Here is a 15562-nt window from a genome sequence, read left to right as displayed (position 1 = left end):
TCTGGGAGCAAGCAGGCCCACACTTCTGCCTCCCTCCAGTAAAGCCCCCACAGGAGAAAACGCTTCAAGGCATCAGGCGGCAGACCGAGAGGGTGAGCGTGGGGAGCGGGTTTTAATGAGCCGTCCGCCTGTGGTTCTCAGCCAGCACCAATTTCTCCAGAGAACTGGAAACAACCCAACTTACATCAACAAACAGTTACAGTAAGAAGACGGGGAAAGTGCTGAACGCCTTCGGGGTGGGGTGTCCCCCTATGTGCAGTTCTAACGCCTTCGGGTGGGGTGTCCCCCTATGTGCAGTTCTAACAGAAAACAAATCTGGGTTTTACAGAAAAACAGGTTTAAATGGTAGGCGCAAAACCTCTTTTGGAGCGGGGGGTGGGCAAGTTTCTTGGCCAGAGGGCTTCACCTGGGGCCAGCCTGCTTTGGAGGGCTCTGGCTGGGGCTAGCCTGGCCAAGAGGGCAGAGGTCTACATGTTGCCTTCCTCCCTACTCATTAACAGCTAGCAACCCAAAGCTCCAGACAAACTGTTGAGCTGCTCGAGGGCTACGTTAAGGGCTCGAGAAAGCCAGATCGTGGACCCTTGCCCCCCCACCCCCCCGTGTGAAGAGGTTCCAATCCTGTGCGGAGACAGAACAAGAAGGATGGAAGGGTACAGAAAGCAGCACCTTCCTTCTCTGTCCAGCTCCATGTTCCCAGATCCCTTCACTCTTTGCAGCCTCCCTCCGACTCCCTCCTGCAGCTCAGCCGCTGTTTCCACGGGTTCCTCCACTGTGAAACTTTCCCAGGCTAAAAAAAAAGGGCCAACCAACCCACCCACCCACCCACCCTATTGGTGCCAAAAGTCAGAACCAAGTTAAGGCAGCAGAGATACTCTGCTGCACTTCCCTGCAGTCCCAGGAGGCTGAGCGAGCCCGTCGGGCTCACACCAGCCGCCACAACAATCCCAAGCCACTAACCACTCCTCGAGCCTGCCACGTGTCTTCTGGCCTCACAACCACCCCCTTTCAGCCCACGTGGTTCTGGCTGCTCTCTCCCCCCCACTCAGCCCTGGCCCCGCCTCCCGAGACGCGCGAGTGGTCAGACGGAGACTGGGTTTATTGGTCGCCCGGAACGGCTAGCTGATGATCCGGCTGATAGCCTGCAGGGAGGGGAACTCCTCGTCCTCCAGGTGGAGGGCCTTGTGGGCCACCAGATCCTGCGGGGTCAGCACCTGCTGGCACTGGGGGCAGACGCAGTAGTCGAGGAGGTCGGGGCATGAGTCGGCCTGCCAAGCGTTCTTCCGGTTCTTCTTGGACTTGCTGAAGGGCGGGCAGCCGCTGTGGCCGCCGGGCCTCTCCTTGGCCTTCAAGTCGGTGTGGGCGGCCAGCAGTTCCTGCTGCTTGGCCGTGTCTGGCAGGAGCACCAGGAGTTCGTTGAAGATCTTCCGGAAGTTCTCCCCCAGGAGGTCCTGGCAGCTGCGGTAATACTGAGCGGCGGAAATCAGACCCTTGCCGGGAGGAAAGAGAAGAGGAAAGGGGTGAGATATTCAGAGAAGGACGAGGCGCACTTGGGCTGCTCCGCCGATCGGCGAAGTGGGAAGCCGGAACGATAAGTGCCTCCCACATTCCCTCATTGGCACCCCTGCACTGTGGGACAGAGATGGGACCCCCTTGAGAACCAGTCCCTCTCAACTCCAATACGTCGTGGTCCCCAAGCGCCTGGGTGGGGTGGGGTCAGGAGAGCCAGGGTGGCGCAGTGGTTAAGAGCAGGTGCACTCTAATCTGGACAACCAGGTTTGATTCCCCGCTCTGCCACTTGAGGTGTGGAGGCTTATCTGGTGAACTAGATTAGCTTGTGCACTCTGGCACACGCTAGCTGGGCGAGTCACAGTTCTTGGGAGCTCTCTCAGCCCAATCCACCTCACAGGGTGTTTGTTGTGAGGCGGGGATGGGAAAGGAGTTTGGAAGCCCTTTTGAGTTTCCTACAGGAGAGAAAGAGGAGGTATAAATCCGTCTCTTCTGGTTGTTTCTGCCGGGTCCTGGGAGAGCTGAATAGTTCATCGGAGCAAAACATACAAGCTGTTCTGTGAAAGAGACTAGCCAGCTCTATTGCTTGTCACAGGGTTTCCTGGAGTGCCCGATCTGAAGGGACCAAGTTTAAGCTGGTGGGGCAACTTGAGATCGTCACTTCTACCCTGTCTGCTGACTCAGTGGGGGTCACATGTTCTGGCTTTCAGCCTCTCAGTTTCCTAACCTGGGTTGGCTGCTCTACCCCCTTCTGAGAAGTATTCTGGGAAGGGTGGGAAAAAACCACGTGGAGGCTGATTCAGCCGGGTTCCCCAAGAGACAGACGGGGGGGCTCTCACCTGCCTGAACTGTCCCGAGTAGGTCTTGAATTCGTTGAACTGCGACTCGTCGTTGTGGAGAAACTCCTTGATCGACTGGATGAGCTGCGTGTTCCGCTGCTGGAAGTTCTCCAGGATCAAGTAGGTTCCCAGACACGGCTTGGCCCTGGAGGGGAGGAAAGGGGGGGGGGGGGGGGTCTTCAGTACCTTGGAGAGTTCCCTGGGGTGGGTGGAGGAACTAACCTGAGGATGCTTGGTGTATATGTGTGTGTGTGTGCGCGTGTGCGCGTGCGTGCAGGTGAGTCTGTTAAGTATGGTCTTCTGAACTACATCCTGTCTCCCTGGGGCTTCCCATCCCCTGTCTCCCACCCCCGCTGGCGCCCTAGACAAAGGGGGAAACAGCCACCGTGCTACAGGAAATGCGTTTATTAAAAATACTTTTAATTCCACCAAGTCTAAGTATCTACACAGGAAAGAAATTCCCTGCTGCAGCTCTGCATGCTCCAGCTCTGCACCTGCCTCCTTACTTCAGCAACACCTGCATTATTCCGTCACTCCTGTGTGTGTGTGTGTGTGCGCGCGCGCGCCCCCCTCTGAGGGTGAATGAAATGTCCTGGCCCTTCTCATTGCGTGGGAGCCGCCCGAGCCTGGATCCACAAGGGCTGCTTGTCTTCCGAGAGGGATCTACTCACTCTTTTGCAGGGGCCAGTTCCGAGACTCCGGCAGGGAGAATTGGGGTGAAGCCAGGAGGTGGTTTGCCGAGAGGCACAGCCAGCAGGCTGAGGCCCGGACTGTTCAGAAAGCACACGCAGGGGGATTGAAACCTGGGGAGGAAGGCAAGCCGTGAATACCAGAGCGCAGCGGGGTTGCCGCTTGAAGTTTAGTTGTGATTCTTTTGGCAGGGAACGTCTGCTGCAAAGGTTGTGGTTCAGGTCACCACGGGCCAGCCGAATTCAACACAGCTTGGGGGCAGAGGACGTGTTTTGCGTGCACCAAGTCCCAGGTTTGAAGCAGGGCCATTATTAGGGCTGAAAGCAAAAGGAAGTCAGACTGCACACCTGTGGAACTCACTGCCACAAGCTGCGAGAGCTGCTGGCTCCGATGGCCTTAAAAGGGGGTCAGACAGACTTAGGGAGGACAGATGTACAATTGTCTCAGGCCACAGGAGTCCAGTGGTCACTCCAGATTCTGAGGCAAAATGTCTTTGATCCTAATTGCGGGGTTCCCTGTGGCATACTGCTGGACTGGGTGGACCCCTGGTCTGGTCTAGCACCACTGAACGCAGGTGACATTCTAAACAGGCGAGGACAGGCCTTGGCCCCCTTACCTGGTGGAGGAGGCGTTCGGGAGCTGCCGAGAGCTGGGAAGTCCTCTTGAGGCAAGAGGGGCTGGCTGGTCGCAAGGGGCTTCTTCAGGCCGGGCGGCTCCTTGGAAGCTGGGCACGGGGCAGGCTTTTCCGAGTGACCGTTCATGACCGCTGCGGCTCTCTCTGCTGCAGAAGTGCTCACGGGGGCACTTGCTGGGGGCTCGGCCTCTGGGGCACCCTCTCCAGAAGGGATGGGGGACGGCACCGGCTGCGGGGGTGCAGGGGGTGGCGACGCCCTCTGCTTCTCAGCCCCGACTTTCTTCTTCTTGCCCACTTTCACAAAAGTCTGGGCGTTCGGGGCCACCAGCAAGGAGGACACATCAACCATCGTCGGAGCGCTGCGGATCTCCTGGCTGGTGACCCCACCGTCATCCTCGTCGTCGAGGGAGCCGGTGGCCTTGGTCTTCTTGCTGCCTCTGCCGCTGGGCCCCAGCTTCCTGGCTGACTGACCGGCCACCGCCGCTGCGTGAGGGACAGCAGCCCTGACCACATTTTTGCCGGAGCCGTTGCTCCAGGCGGAAGAGAGGGTCGACAGAGTCTTGTTGTTTGGCCGGACTTTGGACACCAGGGCAGGGAAGTCTTCCTCTTGGAAGGATGTCTTCTTGGCGGTCGCCGTGTATGTCAAGGACAAGGTAGACGGGACCGGGATGGTCGTGGAGGAACACAGGCTGGGGAAGTCTTCATCCTTCAGCTTGACCGGAGCCGGCTGGGCAGAGCTGCGAGGAAAAGAGAAGCCGCAAAGAGAAATTCACACCACGCCCACCGAGCGTCAGCTGCCGAGAAAGTCTCCCACACGTGACAATTCAAATGTTACGGAAGGAACTTGATTTGGAGGCCAGATCGGCAAGGAGGGTTCGTGCCATTCGCTCACAAGGCTTTTGTAAGCCAAACAGCAAACCGGTCCTGGCAGAAGGAAGGACACAGCTACCAGATTTTTTTTTTTGGGGGGGGGGGGGGGGGTCCAAGTTATGCCTTAGCCAGGGGTGGCCAACCTATGGCGCTCCAGATGTTCATGGACTACAATGTTGTGCACCGCCCAGAGCCCTTTGGGGGTAGGGCGGTATACAAAACCCAATAATAAATAAATAAATACAATTCCCATTAGCCCCTGCCAGCATGGCCGATGGGAATTGTAGTCTGTGAACACCTGGAGTGCCAGAGGTTGGCCACCCCTGCCTCAAGGGTATGAAGCAACAGTGCATTTTGCAGCTCGGAGCAGAAGGACTCACCTCTGTGTGGCGCCAGCTACAGGCAAGCTGAAGGCGGGGAAATCCTCCTGGCTCAGCACGGCCTTTGCCGCCGCTTCTTTGGGCGCTGGGGTGGAAAAGAGAGTTGCAGGCCCGGCTCAAAGTGCTTCCTTGCAGAAAAAGCAAGCATCCTCCCAGGGGACAAGGTGCCCGCCTCCCACCAGGCCTGCCGCAGACCTTCTTGCTTACCTGGGGCTTCCAAGGGGGGGTTCAGCCCCCTCTTTGAGGCGCTCGCCTCCGCATCTTTCAGCTCCTCCTTTTTGGCCCGGGGCCCATCCTCTTTCTCCTCCCCCCGTTTTTTCTCTTCCTGCCGTTTGGCGGCTACTGATGCCCGGACGGCCGCAGCGATGTCTCGGTCTTCTTCCTCCCTGCGGACGTTTCGATCACAACAAAGAAAAGCTCGGTGAAACGAGGGCTGTTTTCTCCCTTACCTGTCCACACCTGTGCTCTCTCTGGCACGCCCTCCTGTTGCTGAGAGGGGCAGCCAGGGCATCTGGGACTCCCGGAAGAAGGGGCGAGGCAGCTTCTGGGCTGCAGCCTGGCAAACTAAGTCCCTTCGCCTTATCTAATGTGACACCTTTCTGGATCAAAGCCAGCGTGGTGTCGTGGTTAAGAGCAGGTGGGTTCTAATCTGGAGAACCGGATTTGATTCCCCACTCCTCCATCTGAGTGGCAGAGGCTTATCTGGTGAACCAGATGTATTTCCGCACTCCTACATTCCTGCTGGGTGACCTTGGACTAGTCACAGTTCTCTCAGGACTCTTCCAGCCCCACTTGCCTCAGAAGGGTCTGTTTTGGGGAGAGGAAGGGAAAGGAGTTTGTAAGCCCCCTTGAGTCTCCTCACAGGAGAGAAATGGGGGGGGGGGATATACATCCAAAAAAATCTTCTTCAAAGCAGTCATGAGCAAAGGCGAGGGGAGAGGGCACTGCAGGACATGCGAAGTCAGACAACAGCCAGACAAGCGTGTTCAGCTGACCAGCCGGGCGACAAAGGCCGCTTCTCGGACTCCGCTGCCAAGAGGCTTCCTGACCTGCAGAGACACCCCTTGCTCCTTACCTCTTATACCTCCAGCTTCCTCTCCTGTTCTGCTGCCCGCTGCGCGGTCCCGCCCGGCCTCCTCTCCCGTGCCGGTTGTACCTGTCAACTTCTTCGTAATCTTCCCCGCCGACAACACCTAGGAGGAGAAGACACGCGGCTGGTTGGTGGCCTCAATCCACCCTCCTTCCTCCCCACTACGGCAGCCACAATCAGTCCAAGAGCTGGACAGGGCAGGACTCAGATGAAGTGACACGTGCCAGTGAGAACAGTCCGCCCGGGGAGACTGTGGGACCGGCCGTTTTGGAAGCGGCTCCAGAAACCCAAATCTAATTTCTCTGCCTTCTGAGCTTTTCTGACATCGTCAAGGACAATCAACCCCACCCCAGCCACGTAGTGGGTAAAAGCAGGTGCATTCTAATCTGGAGAACCGGGTTTGATTCCCTGCTCTCCCTCTTGAGTTGTGGAGGCTTATCTGGTGAACCAGATTAGCTTGTGCACTCCAACACACGCCAGCTGGGTGATTTTGGGGTAGTCACAGCTCTTGGGAGCTCTCTCAGCCCCACCCACCTCACAGGGTGTTTATTGGGGGGGGGGAGAGGGAAAGGAGATCGTCAGCCCCTTTGAGTCTCCTTACAGGAGAGAAAGTGGGGATTTAAATCCAAACTCTTCTTCTTCTCCTCCTCCCGGTCTTCCAAAAGCAAAAATCCTACAGCTGGAAGGGGATTGGTCAGCTTGCCCCAAGGGGAACGTATTCTGAGCTAAGGGGCCGACCCACACAGAGGGGTTTAACTCCCACCCTACAATTCCCAGGCCCACGTACTCTCGTTCCTCCGCGGGTGCCTGGGTGCATAGCTGAACTGCAGGTCGATCTGCCGGTTCTGCCTGGCCTCCGCCCGGTTCTTGCTGTGGCAGGCCATCTTGTGCGCTTTGTAGTCGATTTCGGTCCGGAAGGCGTGCGTGAACTGCTCCGTGCTGCACTGGCCTTCTTCGCAGAGGAAATGCTTCTCACGGAAATGTTCCCGCAGGTACTCGTAGTCGCTGCAGGAAGGGCAGAAGAGTGCGGGGAGGGAGGCAGAGAGGGGTTGGCTGATTTGAAAAAGCAAGCTTTTTTTGAAGGACACAGGTGCTCGCTGTGTCAAAATGGCAGGCTTAAAACCAGAGATATTCTGACTGCAGAGAGCCTCTGGCGGCTCCACCCCAAGGGCCCTCAACCTTTCGGAGACTGTGAGCATGGCGGTGGGTGAAGTCACAAAATGGCTGCAGTGGGAGGCGGCGCCAGCCACAAAATGGCTGACGCAGCTTACACAATAAAGAGCCTTATACTGCGGTGGCAGCAAAAAACTGCATGGTCAGACAAAAGCCCTGCTGGGCAAAACCTCCACCTCACACCCCCACCCCCCATAATGCTACAATTGTCAGGCACAAGGAAAGGTGTCAGTAGGTGCTATGGTGCCACGTTGGGGACCCCTGGCTCCTTGCTGGCCTTTCTGGAAAAAACCCCACGAAACTGGGGTCTGGCCATGACTCCCTCTCCTCTTCAACAAGATCTGGATATCAATTTGTACCCCCGCCATTTTCTTTGATTTGTTTAAAGCGCATGAGTGGTACCCTGGGGATTCTGGCACTCGACAGACAGCTGAGCACAGTCAGGAACCGAATCTGATCCTCCCATGTCCGTACGGGGGATGGCCCTCTCCAAAGTGACTCTCCCAGCCACCCACCTGTAATACTCCTGGGCCCCCTCGGAATCACAGAAGTGGCAGAAATAGTGGTGTGTTCGCAAGTGCTTCAGTAACTCATCGTTGTCCAAGAAGCGCTCGTCACAAAATTTGCACAGGGGGTGTCCCCGGTGAGACGTGTCGTCCGGGTCCCCGTGGATCCTGTGCCGGGCAAGGTCCTTGCGCGAATACCACTTGCGCTCGTAGGTGAAGATCTGAAAGAGAAGACAACCCTCTTAGTGCCGGGGGGGGACACACGGGGGGGACAGACGACTCGGGAGGCCCCCGTGACGGAGGCCCACGCCTGGAAAGGCTCCCGGCCACTTGCCTTCAGGTGCTTCACGCACAGTTTGCAGCAGAAGAGCTCATGCTGCTTCCTCATGTGCTGCTCCAGCTCCACAACAGTGGCGAAGGGCCTGGCATCCGGGCACAGCGGGCATTCATGCTGCAAGAGTTTCCTGGGAGAGAAAAAGAGGACGGAGGTTGGCACGGCCACACACACAACTTCAGTCCCCTGTTAGAATCCGGCTTCCCTTTCTCAGCAACTTTTGCTGCGATGTTTCTATTCTCCCTGGGAAGGGGAAGAAGAGGAGTAGTTTGGATTTATATCCCCCCTTTCTCTCCTGTAAGGAGATTCAAAGGGGGTTACAAACTCCTCTCTCCTGCCCCCCCTCCACAACAAACACCCTGAGAGGTGGGTGTGGCTGAGAGAGCTCCCAAGAACTGGGACTAGCCCAAGGTCACTCAGTTGGCATATGTGGGAGTGCACAAGCTAATCTAGTTCCCAGATAAGCCTCCACAGCTCAAGTGGCAGAGCGGGGAATCAAACCTGGTTCCCCAGATTAGAGTGCACCTGCTCTTAACCACTACACCACACTGGAAGGGGGCATACCAGGAGAGTGGCCTCCCACCCACCCAGCCAGTGGCTGGACTGTGCTGTCCTATGTTTGGCCTGCCAGCTGCATCTTATTTTCTTTGGGAAACTATCCTGAGTGCCGATCCAGGAGAAGGACGTGACGCTCAATCAGTTGCTGGGCTTTGGATCATGCAAAGCGGGTATTCCGGAACCTGGGTATTATGCAAACGTGCACCCATTTATACGTTTTGCGGCTGCTTATTCATCGGTAGGGCTCTGAAGCTCCAACTTCGCACTGTTTCCCTCCTGCTTTGTGGCTGGCTTAGAGTTTGTGAGCCCCTTCGAGTCTACATCACAGGACGCTCACAAACTCCCATTTAGGGCACCACAGGCCCAGTTCAATCACCACACAGGAGTCACCTTCTGGGTGCTGCTCACACAAGGCCAAATGGAGTAAACACTACAATCCTACGGACCAGTCGTGGGCCACAGAGCTGGCTCACAAGGAAGTCCAACGCAAATCCCAGCTTTTCCTCCTGCAACCCAAACCCTGGCCCAGATTCCCCGAGGGCAGCAGCCAAAGGAGGTTTTCACCTATATAGAGCGTAAACTTTTTCATCAGTAAAATAAATGTCGTATTTCTTCTCGTGCTGCAGTTGATGGAGGGCGATCGTCGAAAAGGACGTCAGCTTCCTGCCAAAGACCACCTGTGGAAGAGACAGCGAGGGGAGTGAGAGGGCGGCTCACGAGGACAGAAGTGGCCTCCGCTGGGAACGCTCCCCAGCCAGGCAAGTAGGCGGTTGCCTGTCCTCGCAGGGGAAGGCAAAGGTCTGCCGGCTGGCTGGCTGGCTGGCTGGCTGGCTGGCTGGCTGGCTGGCTGGCAGGAGGGGGGAGGCTGAACCAGACACAAATCAAGCGACTGACCCCCTCAAATCTCATTCTCTTCCATCTCGCTTCGTGGCCAGAGCTGCAGGGGTTTCGGGAGGGCAGCGGCTGGCCTGGGCATCCCCGTCATTTGCAACAATTAAAAAATGTGGGGGTCCAGCCACACCCCCTGCCCCGGGCACTTGTGCCACACAAGGTCAGCTGGCATTAATGGGAGGTGCAGTTCTCCCCCCTGCCCCCCCCCAAGGTGCCCCGCACACGCAAAACAGCCGCCACTGGTTTGAGCCTCTGGCTAGTGACACCCTGCTCCAAGAATAAACGGAGGATGTCACTTAACTTGGATGGGAAGGGGGGGGAAACACCCAAAGGAGCGAGTCAGTCATGCAGCAAGACGGTGGAAATTCTTGCCTTCCACCAAAGGAAGAGCGGGGGGGGGAGGGGGGCAAGCCGAAGTACCGAGGGAGGGAACCCCCAGTTGAACTGAGCGCAGCACGGGGGTGCTCTCCTGCCTGTGGGTCTGAGGCCCGGCACTTACCGAAATCCCCCCTTGTTACCAGAAAAGTGTGGTTCCTAAAACCAGATGCCTAAAAGCAGGCCAAGCAAATGCAGGCTCCGGATTTGCTGGGGCCTTCCCGAAATATTTCCAAAACTGTCTCATCCAACACATTCCAGGCTGTTTTATCGGCTACAGCTGCGGCCCAGCGGACTAAGAGGGCTGAGGCAGGACATTGCGGCTCAGAAAGGTCTTGCAGGCAATGCCCCACACGCCCTGAGCTGATAACAGTTACTGGCGGCCAAGGATGACGAGGCGATCGGCATCGCTCAATAGGTTCCAGCCCTTCCTGCTCTTTCTGACGGTCTCCTTCCTGTTCAGAGAGCCATTTCTTCTCTGGTGGTTCCCAAACAAGGAGGGGACGGAGAGGGAAGACTGCAGGAAGCCAGAAGAATCAAAGAACCATGGAGCTGGAAGAGACCCCAAGGGCCATCAAGTCCAACCCCCTGCCGTGCAGGAACACACAACCAAAGAAGCTGATCCAGAGACCCAAAAGGGGACTAGTTATAACAGCAGGGGCCTTGGTTAGCTCCACAACCAGGGCCTGCTCGCCAGGGGCCACCTTGAACCAGCAGGGGCCAGGCCCTTTGCTCTGGTGGGCTGCTCCACACACACTTCTAGCTCCCAGTCAGATGAGCCAGCGTGGTGTAGTGGTTAAGAGCAGGGGGATCCTAATCTGGAGAACCGGGTTTGGTTCCCCACTCCTCCACCTGAGTGGCACAGGCTTATCTGGTGAACCAGATGTGTTTCTGCATTCCTGCTGGGTGACCGTGGACTAGTGACAGTTCTCTCTGCACTCTCTCAGCCCTGTCTACCTCACAAGGGATCTGTTGTGGGGAGAGGAAGGGAAAGGAGCTTGTCTCCTCACAGGAGAGAAAGGTGGGGTATAAATCCAAACTCTCCTTCTTCCTGTCTCTTTATGACCACTGAGTATGCTATCCTGAACCACCTGCTTCCACACACTTTGCCGCTCGTATGCCGAGTGTGGTTAGCAAAGGACGCTGCATGCAATAAAAAATGCTCCTTCCCTGCTATGTACCAAAGATGGAAACCGTCACAGCCTTGGAAAGAAGACGTGTGCGAGCGTGTGTGATGATTCAGGCTACCCACTGATGGAAATGCAGTGTGTGTGTTTAAAAGACGCACACACAGAAGGGTTTCATGAGCTGGAGTTTCCTGCTGCTGGACTCGGGAACAAAAAGTCCCGTTTTGAACAACAAACGCACCATGGCCTCCCACAACTGGTGACCTCTTGCATTCCTGCAAGACAGCAACACCCGAGCACCACACCGAAGACTCTGGACTGAGAAAGGAACTCAGGCAAGGCAGGAATGAACACACACACACTGCCCCCCATGCAACCTGCTTTCCCAACCTTCACTCAGATAAGGAAAGGGCAGAGTGCCCTTGCTTCCTGAACAAGGATGACATCATGTGGTTTGAGGCGGAGGCCAAGAAGGGCAAAGGGCACCTTCTGGGCATGCCCGGGCTGGAACTTCCCTGTCGGCACGCCTGCCGGAAGCAGCTGGGTTCACACATCAGCACTCTGTCCTGAATTCCCAGATGTTGGGCAATCCGACGGTCGGGAGATTTTCTGAACCGAACATCCTTTATATTTGCCGGCTCATCGCTAAAGGGGACAGGAGGAGGGTGCGCTGAAGGAACGCACACCTGGTTTCAGCGCTTCCTCAAACAGAGGGTGGATTTGAAGCAGCTGAGACGACTCAGTACACAACAGCCAAAGTCACAGGCCTTCCTTCTCCCACCTCTCCTCACACAAAGAAGTGGTCACTCAGACACAGTGCAGAAAAGTGGAAATCGTATCAGAGAAAGGATAGCAGTTTGACCTCACAGCACTGCCAGAAAAGGAGCCAGAACCGGCCTGGTTAGTTCAGGGCCGAAAGCTGGAGGAAACGTTTGTGGGATTAGCTGACCACACCAAACTTCTGTTTGGATTGACAGTTTTCTCTGCACACAAACACAAAACAGTAGTCGACACACCAAACTTCTGTTTGGATTGACAGTTTTCTCTGTGCGCAAACACACAACAGAGATCTTCTGTTGAAGGAAGATGGCTGGGGAACCAGAACACAGTTGCTTGGAGAAGAATGATAGAACCACAGAGTTGGAAGGCGCCACAGCGGCCATCTAGTCCAACCCCCTGCTCAATGCAGGATCAGCCTAGATCAGGGGTAGAGAACCTGCGGCTCAAGAGCCGCATGCGGCTCTTCTGCTCTTGCACTGCGGCTCCACGAGCCGAGCCGCTGGCCCCATCCTTGCCCGCTCTGCAGGCAGCAGGGCGGGTGCACCAACTGCCTGCGGCCGGCAGCGCCGCGCCGTGGGCTTCCCCTCTCGCCTGCCCCGTTGGAGCGGGGCGGGTGCTTTCCCGGCGGCCAGTGAGGTCGAGCCGCTGGCCCCATCCTGGCCTGCCCTGCAGGCAGCAGGGCGGACGCATCCATGCGCTTCTCAGAATGAGCAAAGTAAAAGGTAAAAAACCCCAATATATACAGTGTTATCTTTATTTTAAATGTCAAAAATTATTTGTGGCTCCAAGTGTTTTCTTTTCCCGTGGAAAATGGGTCCAAATGGCTCTTTGAGTGTTAAAGGTTCTCTACCCCTGGCCTAGATCATCCCAAACAAGCGTTTGCCCGGCTGCTGCTTGAAAAGGCCACGAGAGCCGACAGAAGAAATGCTTCCTATTTCAGGCACCCAAGCAGAGGGGCAACCTTTCCTATCCCCAACTCCGTTTTGTCACCTGAAAGAGAGCAGGGGCTACGCACTGCACCCCGCTCATTATGCAGGGAACTCAATGGGGAAAGCAAAACAAACACACTTGTGCTGCAGAGAGGAGTTTGCCCTACATCGGAAGGTGTCGATTCAAGGCAATTCCGGGCACGCCTCCGCCTCTGCACACGCAGCCAACGCCCTATTTAGCTCTGACAAGAAGAGGCCGGGTTTCAAGCCTTCCCCAGCAGTCCCTGTTTCAGGAGTGCTCACAGACACAAGACAGGCACAGGAAGTGTTGTGAGCCACAGGTCCATGTTTCCAGTAGGGATTGAGTTCAATCTATTGAGTTCAATAGAGAACAGGGTGGGGGGTGAGAGAACAGCAAGACCCCAGTAGGGATACTGACCCTTTCTGGGCTGTCTCCCCTCCAGCCATCCTTCCTGACCGATGCCTGGCCACAACCTCAGCCTGCCCTTGCGTGCATTTATTCAGAAATAATCCCGCTAAGTTCCTTTCTAGGCGCACAGATACATACATAGCCTGCTGCCAGGGGTGGGTGGGAAAGAATGCTGGACAAAGAGAAGCCCCACCCGAGCAGCATGTTATTCTCCACCTCGCCAGTCGCCAGTCAGCACTTGGAGGTAGACTGCCTCGGGACATGGGAGGCTCTACTCAGCTGACAGCCGTAGGGAGACCTTAGCTATCCTGAGTGCATCTTAATACAGACCTGGGGCAGGGGCCAAAGAGAGATATGGGCTCCCAAGCAAGTTTGAAACAATAATATGGGAATTATGTCAGCAATATTCAAAGCACACACCCCGCATCTTAAAAGGTTTCAACCTTTTCAAAAGCAACACGATCCTGAATGCAAGATAAACCCTCTTATGTTATATATGCACATAACTCTGTATGTAAGACACCCCATCTTATTTTGGGGAGGGGCATACCTGGGAAAAAACTTGCATTTTCTCAAATGCAAGCCCCCTCCCCATACCCACCTCGAGAGCTGTCCTCAAAAAGAAGATTTGGGGCAGTTATGTCCACCAAGAATAATAATAAGATCATGGGTGGGTCCATGTCTTCCATTCAGGGACTGCCTTTGACAGTCTAGCACAGGTGTCCAACTTGCGCCCCTCCAGATGTTGTGTACTACAGCTCCCATCACCCCCTGCCAGCATGATGGTGGCAGGGGATGATGGGAACTGTAGTCCACGAACATCTGGAGATCCGCAGGTTGCAGATCCCTGGCCTATGTCTTCCATTCAGGGTCTGCCTTTATCTCAGGTGTCAAACGCGCGGCCTCCAGATGTTGTGGACTACAGCTCCCATCACCCCCTGCCAGCATGACGGTGGCAGGGGATGATGTAGTCCATGAACATCTGGAGGGCCGCGAGTTTGACACCTGTATATGGGTTTCCGTTTCGTTTTGCCGCAGCCAGCCCTGCAGAGGAGGCCCCGGGCAGGAATCGAAACCGTGGGACCTCCCCCGCCTCCTCCTGGAGTTGCCAACCTCCCGGCGGGGGCGGGGTTCCTCCCGGATCCCCTGGCTGAGCGGGATCTGTTCACACACACACACACCCCGCCCCCCCCCCCTCACCTGGGCCAGCTCCTCCCGGCAGACGGCGCAGTAGCGCACCCCGCAGAGCGCCCTCATCCGCACGGAGCAGCGGTAGCAGATCGGGTGCTCGCAGCGGCCCAGCGCCACCACCTCCAGCTCGCCGCAGCACAGCACGCAGCTCGGGCCCTCCGAGCCCCGCGACGCCGGGGGAGCAGGAGGCGACGCCGCCATGGCCGCCCGACCTCGGCCCCCGCCGGCTGCGGCCTAGTAGGCCCCGAGCGCCGCCTAGCAACCGCGCAGAGACGGCGGCCTAGAGCGGCGACGCCCACCTGGAGCCGCGCCGGGCCGCTCTAGGACCGCCCGCCTCGCTCGCCCGCTGCCCGGAACGCCCCGCCCACCCACCGGCCTCGTGGCGTGGCGCCCAGGTGCGGCCGGCGCGTCCCCTCGCAAAGGGCGCTGGGAGTTGTAGTTCCGCCGGGCCACAGGCAAGCGGCGGCGCTCTAATAGTGGGAGGTGTGTTTTTGCAGGGGGTGATTGACCTGAACAAATACTCACGAGGGGTCTTTGGGGGGGGTGGGGGACCTGTCTGAAGTGGGCTGCTAACCCTGCCCAAGCTCCACCCCCAAATCTCCAGGAATTGCCAGGACGGGAGCTGGCAACGGGTGTGCCTTGTTTATTTATCTAAAACATTTATGAGCCGCTTTTGCCTCCTTATGGAGCTCAAGGCGGCTTGCAACTCTGGTAAAATAATAACATAAAATGAAAATGATAAAATAAATTAAAAATAATAACAAGACCTTTAGAAGCCCTAAGCACTGAACAGATCATGGTACCCCCATATACTGTATATGTACCCTGTTTCCCCAAAAATAAGACCTACCCCGAAAATAAGCCCTTGCATGATTTTTTGGGATTTTTTGGAGGATGCTTGAAATATAAGCCCTACAAAAATAAACCCTACTTACAGATTCCCCAGTGCAGCTGATCTGGTAATGTGGGGGGAGGGGGGGTGCAAAATCATGGAAAAAATATCTATCTATCTATCTATCTATCTATCTATCTATCTATCTATCTATCTATCTATCTATCTATCTATCTATCTATCTATCTATCTATCTATCTACTACCTACCTACCTACCTACCTACCTACCTACCTACCTACCTACCTACCTACCTAGTCTGTCTGTCCTGTTAAAAGAGCCACGGAGAAGGTGATGTGAATGACTCTCTACTACAACCCCTTCCGCCCATGCAGAATAATGCACTTTCAATCCACTTTCACAATTGT

At 56.1% G+C, this 15562-nt stretch overlaps 1 protein-coding gene across 1 annotated transcript; it reads right to left on the bottom strand.

Moving 5' to 3' along the window:
* Window positions 1-93: 93 nt before the first annotated feature.
* On the bottom strand, window positions 94-14625 carry ZNF598 (zinc finger protein 598, E3 ubiquitin ligase). The gene is made up of 12 exons (XM_048493503.1): window positions 14313-14625; window positions 9145-9257; window positions 8023-8152; window positions 7698-7909; window positions 6797-7014; window positions 5995-6112; window positions 5127-5305; window positions 4920-5004; window positions 3606-4406; window positions 3017-3115; window positions 2346-2490; window positions 94-1487 (listed from the first exon to the last, which is right to left on the bottom strand). Exons 1-12 carry the CDS (start codon window positions 14502-14504, stop codon window positions 1116-1118), a joined length of 2664 nt encoding a protein of 887 aa, XP_048349460.1. The 5' UTR covers window positions 14505-14625; the 3' UTR covers window positions 94-1115.
* Window positions 14626-15562: the final 937 nt, after the last annotated feature.

This window comes from Sphaerodactylus townsendi, linkage group LG04 (assembly GCF_021028975.2).
Source record: "Sphaerodactylus townsendi isolate TG3544 linkage group LG04, MPM_Stown_v2.3, whole genome shotgun sequence".
In the NCBI taxonomy this organism is placed as follows: Eukaryota; Metazoa; Chordata; class Lepidosauria; order Squamata; family Sphaerodactylidae; genus Sphaerodactylus; species Sphaerodactylus townsendi.
Note: the sequence above shows the minus strand (reverse complement) of the source record. Positions and strands in the feature narration are given on the sequence as shown.